Below are 6,888 nucleotides of genomic sequence, written 5' to 3'. Positions count from 1 at the left end.
GTGAGATGATATATAATTATCCTTTTGAGTTGCATTTCCCTGATAGTGTTAATGAGTAGTTTTTCATACACCTACTGGTGAATCATAAATCCTTTTGGGAAAGTGTCTATCTTATTTCCCTCACTTTTTGATGTCATCATTTTTTTTTTGTTGGAGATTTATGAGTGTTTTATGTACTTTGGATATTAGCCCTTTATTTTATGGTATGGTGTACAAAATACTCTCTCCCATTCAATAGGGTGTTTTTTAAAAAATGTTTTTGGCCTAAGTTTTTTTGCCATGTAAACCCCCTTTAAAAAAAAACTTGATGTACTACTATTTATTTCTTATTATGGTCTTTGCCAATGAAATCAAATCATTGAAGACATTTCTGAGGTCCATATCCTGGAAAGTTATACTTTGGATGTATTTTATGAATTCAAGTCTAATCTTTTTAAAAAATATTTTAAAATTTTGTGGTCTAATTTTGAGATCGTTAATCCTCCTTGAATTAATGTTTGCATTTGGATCCAGTTTCTCTTTTTAGCATGTAGCTATTCAGTTTTCCCAGCACCATCCAATCAGAAGATTTCCTTGCTGTACTTTATGTAACCAGCTCCTTTGTCATAGATTAATTTTGTCCAGATATCTGAGGACTTATCTCTGGGCTCTTGATTCTCTTCCATTAATCTGTGAGTTCATCTTTATTCCAATACCCCACGCTTTTGATTACTGTAATATATACACATATATATCCTATAAGCTATATACTTACATACTTATATATATAAGTACAATGAAAAAATCAGGAAATGCAATTTTTTTTTCTTAGAATGACTTTAGCTATTTGGAGACTTTTATGGTTTTGTACACATTTCAGTGATTTGTTCTAGGGCTTTGAAACTTTTGTTTTGGGACCACACCCAGTAGTGCTCAGGCCTGGCAGTGCTTAGGGGACCATCTACGGTGCTAGGGATTGAACCTGGGTTGGTTGTGTCCAAGGCAAGTACTTTACCCGCCATAATCTCTCTAGCCCCTCATGCATTGATTGTGTAGCCTTTACTTTGATGTATTGGTTTATTATTTCTGAGGGTTTTTTTTTTTGGTGGAGCCTTTGGGGTCTTTCAGGCATAAAATTTTATCATCTGCAAATAGTTATAATTTAACTTCTTTTCCAATATGAACCCCTTTGGATTTTTTTTTTAATTGCTCTAGTGAGGGTTTCTGAGATTATACTGAATAATAGTGTAGAAAGTGGACATCTTTGCCTTGTGTTGATCTCAGAGGGAAGCTTTTCAGATTTTTTCTCTTGGCGGTGAATCAGACATTCCTTTGTCTCTTGTCTCTGGTTCTTCCCACTACAGGCTCTGCTGTGAGCTGGTGACTTGCTATCATTCTGTGTGGCAACACCAGAAATGTGCTAGTGTTGATGTATAATAAACAAGTCTTCATCTTGTCCTCGATTCTTGACATTGAGTTTCTAAGACCCTTAGAATTTCCCAGTGATAGGAGTGCCTTTCACATTCTCAGAATGAACCCCTTTGTTTAAACTCCTGTGTTTACTGGCCTGCAGTGACTCAGGGTGGGGCCTAGATACCAATTCTGGATGGGGATGGGTGACATGGGGTCAGGGGTGGGGGACTGGTCTACAGAAAGACCAAACATGTGAACAGAAGTCAAAGGGGTGAATGGAGAATGGGTCATTGAAACAGCTGAAGGACAAGGTTCATAACGCTTCCGGGCTGGCAGCCACATTGAGGTGCTGGGAGGGCGGCACCCCCAAGGAGGTGAGGAAGTCTGTGCCAATCCCTGCTTCCCGGCCTGTGATCCTTGTCTGCTCAGCCCTTCAATCCAGGCAGGCATTCTTTGAGCTCTGCAACTTGATCTCTAGTGCTATAACCCTTGAATTACCTCTCTGGCCCACTTCTCCATCAACACTGTTTTCCTCTATAATCCACAGTTCTGGGTGCTATTGCAAAAGGAAATTCCTGATTGTCAGATAGAGATCTTAAAGAGATGCTTTGTGGGATGATGGAATTATTTTATGATTCTTTAATAAACAATTCTAACAAAGTATCTAGAAGTGCCAATTTCCACTGGGAAGCAAATCTGCCAGTCCTGACAACCAAGACTCTGGCTCTGGAGACTATGGGGCATACAGTTTTGGAGGCTAGAACAAAAGACTTGGGTTTCTTGGATGTCGTGCATCCTGCAAGAGTCAACGGCTCTGCCACAGGTGCCTCCTGTGACGAAGGGCAGTTAGGGCTCTCTCTTGCTCAGAAAACAGCGACTTTCTTTCCTGTAATAGCTAGGGCCTGAGGAATGAAGGGCTTCTAGACAGTCTCATGTTCAAGCCCCATTCCAGCTGTTTATCTGAGTGAGTGTCAGGGACCCAGGTCATGGGATCTCACATGGGAGAGAGAGGCCTGGGCCAAGCATGGCTAGAGGGCCCTTCTTTACATGAGTCTGTCTGACTCAGGAGGCATCCCCAAACTTCTCTGGCCTACTGCCCTTGACAGAAAAATCACTGTGCCTCCCCTCTGGAACTTTGTCTTCCTTCCTTCCTTCCTTCCTTCCTTCCTTCCTTCCTTCCTTCCTTCCTTCCTTTTTCTTCCTTTCCCTCCCTCCCTCCCTCCCTTCCTTCCCCTCCCCTTCCTTCCTTCCTTCCTTCCTTCCTTCCTTCCTTCCTTCCTTCCTTCCTTCCTTCCTTCCTTTTTCTTCCTTTCCCTCCCTCCCTCCCTCCCTCCCTCCCTCCCTTCCTTCCTTCCTTCCCCTCCCCTTCCTTCCTTCCTTCCTTCCTTCCTTCCTTCCTTCCTTCCTTCCTTTCTTCTGTCACACCCAGCGATGCTCAGGGGTCATTCTTGGATCTGCACTCAGGAATTACTCCTGGTGGTGCCAGGTCGGCTGCATGCAAGGCAAATGCCCTATCTGCTGTACTATCACTCCATTCCCCAGGAACTCTTCCTTCTTTAAAGTAAACAAAGAAAAAGCTCCTGCATTTGTACCCAGCAGTACCCCAAAACTGCCCACTCTGGAAACTGCCAGAGGAAACATGAGACTCAGGGAGGCCTGGCCAGGCCCCTTTGGGGGGGCACAGAGGGGACAGAGTGGGTGTCTTCACTGAAAGACTCACGTCCTTATCTAGGAGTCCACAGTAGAATTACTGACTCTCCATTTTTGTGTTAAATCACTGCCTGAAGCAGAAAAATGTTTTACCCAACTGGAATTCAGTTTCTCCTAAAATGCCACAAAAAGCCACTGACATGGGTGTTAAAATTGTGACCCCCCCCCACCCTGGTATGTCAACGCCTTACCCCAACCTTCACAGCTCACACTGGAGGCTCAGGTGGGAATGGCAGCCTTGGGCCATCACTGAAATTCTTCAGCAGCTTGTCCAGAACCAGGATGTTTGCCAGCATGTGCCAAGGACGTGGTCACTTCTGCAGTCAGGGGCAATGACAGGATCAGAACCTGGGCATGTGACATGCCACTTCCTGTTGTTGCCGTTGGATCTTTACACACCTTGAATGCAGCCTCCCGAGTGCCAGGCACTGCGGAACGAACTTCACATTGCTCAAGGGACGCGTTTTCTTAAGAAATTGGTTTAATTCAAGGTGGTTAGTGAATGGAAGGCATGTGATACCTTCATGAAGATTAAAATAATCCAGTTATAAAAGAAGCAGTGTGTACAGTCTCAAAGAGCTGAAAGTACAACAGGCTCTGTATCTTACACAGTACAAAAAAATTATTTCATATACAAAGAAAAAAATACAAATAATGTGCAAAAACCATTTTCACAGGTGTCAATTTATAAAACGAAAGTGATAGAAAAATCCTTCATTCTTACAATTGCCCAATGTCATATATATTAACACAGTTCTACTTCTAGTGTGTACGTAATTTTAATTTTGACAAATCTACAGTGTTTTTTTTTTTAAAAAAGGGAATCATTATTGAAATCTGATGAATCAATTTAGTTAATTTTATATTAAATTATAAGCAGGTTATCTGAAAAAAAAGGATATAGAAATCATATGTACACATTTTTGAAATATTAGTTCGGTATTTAACATATTAACATTTCAAACAGACACAATGATTAGGCCCCCTGGGGCCCCAGCTGGCTACAGTGGCTGTCTCGGATGTGGCTCATGGGGAATGGGCCAAGCTCTCTGGGTCAGGAGCTAAACACACATCAGGTTATCAGCAGGTGAAGAGGCGCCAGAAGCGGCTTTCACTGCCCGTGTGCCAACGAGGAATCTGGGTACCCGGCCACAGCACAAGGGCCATCGGGGCCCACACAGCCCTTGTCATAGGTATGTGTTAACAGCTGGCTTCTGTCTTTCTGACAGCTTCACTTCATTAGGAGGTCAGTGCAAATGATTGCTCAGGAAGGTTAGTGCATTCAGCTTTTTGCATGCTACTTTGTGCAGGAAGCTATTGGAAGCAGAATACATAGGAGCACAGGCCCCGGATCCTCAGGGCACCTCTGGCCGAGAGCATTTGGGGTTTGGGAAGCAATTTTTCCTTGCATTGGCCTGGTCATTGTTGCATTATTTCCCTGGAAAGGAAGCTCCCATCAGGATAATCCTCTGAGCTCCTTCCTTGCCCACCGCTTAGCACCGATGTTCTTGCTGTGAACCCCAATGGCAAGCAGGGACTGTGGAAGCACCTTTCGAAGCACCCGAGAGCAGAGCCTCTCTGAGGTGAGGCAGTGAGAGGAGTTTTGATGGGAACCTATTCTAGGAGAATAGAAGACCACCTTGGAGGGCTTTTATTTTTGCTTGTCAGAAAACTCGTCAAAGAACTGAGAGCTTGGAGAAAAAAGGACTGAGCTTTCATGAAGAAGGGCCTCAGAGGATGGTCATGGTCGCCAGGTGCTGAGGGGATGGAAGACAGTTGGCTCAGGAAGCACTCATCTGATCCCTAACCACAAAGTCCCTGTTAGAATCATCTAGTGCAAGATACGTTAGTGCCTGGAGCTCGGGACCAGAGCTGACACATCCACTCAGGCAAAGCAGGCACAGCAGCTGCAGAATGAGGGGACTGGCTAAGACTGGGCAGGAGGACCCTCAGGCCCTGGAATGACTCAGCAACTCAAGGATTCAGGAGTGTTTTTGTCTTATTGGCTTGGGTGGACCACAGACATCAAGCATCAGAGATACAGCTCTGGATTCTGTCCATCCACTGTTGGGCACTTTGTCCATCCTGGGCACAGAAGTTATATACACGCTTGCTGGTCTTGAGCTAAGGAAACAAAGAGAACCAGAGATGAAAGACAGATCTATTTCATGGCTTTGAACAATTGAGCAAAGTGCTCCCTGGCTCTCCCTTTCTCCCCAGAACTGCTGCATATCCCCTCCCCTGTGTTCCCTTGGACCACGCCTGTAGGATCACTGAGCTTTCTCGTCCCCAGAGTAATAGGTTATGTTCCTCAGAGGATGCTGGGAGAGGCAGACACACCAGGAGCCTTACTTGACACCTCCTTGGACCTTCTGTGACTGAGTAGGAGGGTCAGGAATGGCTGGAGTCTCTGGCCTCTCCCACACATGGCACTGGTGCAGAAGGGGTGACGCTCCCCGGGTTTCCCACAGAATCCGGAGATTCAGCCACCTGGGATGAGGTCGGGGACTGTGTCTCCTTTCCATACTCTTTGCTAATCTTCAGCTGGGGCCACACTTGGAGCTGAGGTCAGGGAAATAGTCTTGTAGCCCAACCAGAGCCCCAAATGTGATCTCTGCTCTTTATAAAGTCCTGTGGGCTGCAGGCCCTATGAAGTCCCCGAACATGCAGCCCTTAAGTGTCTCCAAAGACCTGCAACCCCCACCCCCACATGGCTGCTGAAGATTTTGGGGCAAAATGCCATAAATTTGTGACCAAGGACACTTTTTATGAGTGATCAAGCATGGCTACCACTGAATACAAAGGGAAACAGCTTGTGTTCCTGGTAGCAGGTGAGTGAAATATCGAACAGTACTTGTGAGAAGTGCATATGTGGCTGAGCAGCTTTTGAAGGAATCCTGTGTGTGGAGTAATGAGTAGCCTTTCTGAGACACGAGGATGGCTGCAAGCAGTCGGCTCTGGGCTTCGGGTGCTGTGTCCAAGTGATGTTGGTGTAGTAATTCCCACGGGGGGCCTGGAGGGCCTCTCTGTGCCCCCTCTGCCCCTGCCTCCCCCCCCACCCCCCCGCAATAGCTTTTTCAGGAGGGAGATCAGTGTGGAGACAGAGCCAGGAAAATCCAAGTAAGATCAACTTACATCGAAGAAGGCCTTGTCACTTGTGTGCTTGGGGGCGCCCATGCTGGGGCCAGCAGGGATGACCATTTCTACTTCAGCCAGGTCAATGTGGCCTTTACAGCTGGTGTCTTCACCGGAGTCATAGTATCGCAGCTGGACCACAGGGAGACAAGATGCATGAGAGGCAGCGGACAGAGCTTGGCTTTATAAACAATTTGAAATCTCTCCTCTCTCTCTCCCTTTCCGCCCCCCCCCACCCCCCGCAATACCGGCAGTGCTCAGGGCTCAATCCTGGTGGGCTCAAAGGCCCATATGAAATGCTGGGGATTGAACCCGGTTGGTTGCATGCAAGGCAAGTGCCCACCCACTGTACTATTGCTGCGACTCCATAAATTATTTCTTTCTAAACTGTTCGGAAGAAGAGACAGAAATTAAAAATAATGGTTGCCTCCATAAAGAATTAGGTGGCTGGAGGAAGGATATAAAGGATACTTTATAAATTTTGAGTAGCTAAATGTTTCATACATTAAAATAATATTAAATGTCAATGATTAAACAACTAGGTATTAATAAATGTATATTTTATATATTAGAAATTGTGCCACAGAAGACTTCCTTTAGAACTGTCTTTGCCAGCTAAATACAGGGCAAGATGTCTATTTTAGTGCCAAG

General features: G+C 45.4%; 1 protein-coding gene across 4 annotated transcripts in view; it reads right to left on the bottom strand.

Annotated features, from left to right (window-relative positions):
• Window positions 1–3,568: 3,568 nt before the first annotated feature.
• Window positions 3,569–6,888, bottom strand: part of SBF2 (SET binding factor 2) — a 472,123-nt gene continuing 468,803 nt past the window's right edge. For all 4 annotated transcript variants that reach the window (XM_056115864.1, XM_056115865.1, XM_056115866.1 and 1 more), the window contains 2 exons: window positions 6,238–6,369; window positions 3,569–5,226 (listed from right to left, as the gene is read on the bottom strand). In XM_056115864.1, the coding sequence (XP_055971839.1) occupies window positions 5,128–5,226; window positions 6,238–6,369 (231 nt within the window). In that variant the 3' untranslated portion in view covers window positions 3,569–5,127. The remainder of the gene's footprint in view (window positions 5,227–6,237; window positions 6,370–6,888) is intronic.

Source organism: Sorex fumeus, unplaced genomic scaffold, assembly GCF_029834395.1.
Source record: "Sorex fumeus unplaced genomic scaffold, SorFum_2.1 ptg000030l, whole genome shotgun sequence".
Classification (NCBI taxonomy): Eukaryota; Metazoa; Chordata; class Mammalia; order Eulipotyphla; family Soricidae; genus Sorex; species Sorex fumeus.
Note: the sequence above shows the minus strand (reverse complement) of the source record. Positions and strands in the feature narration are given on the sequence as shown.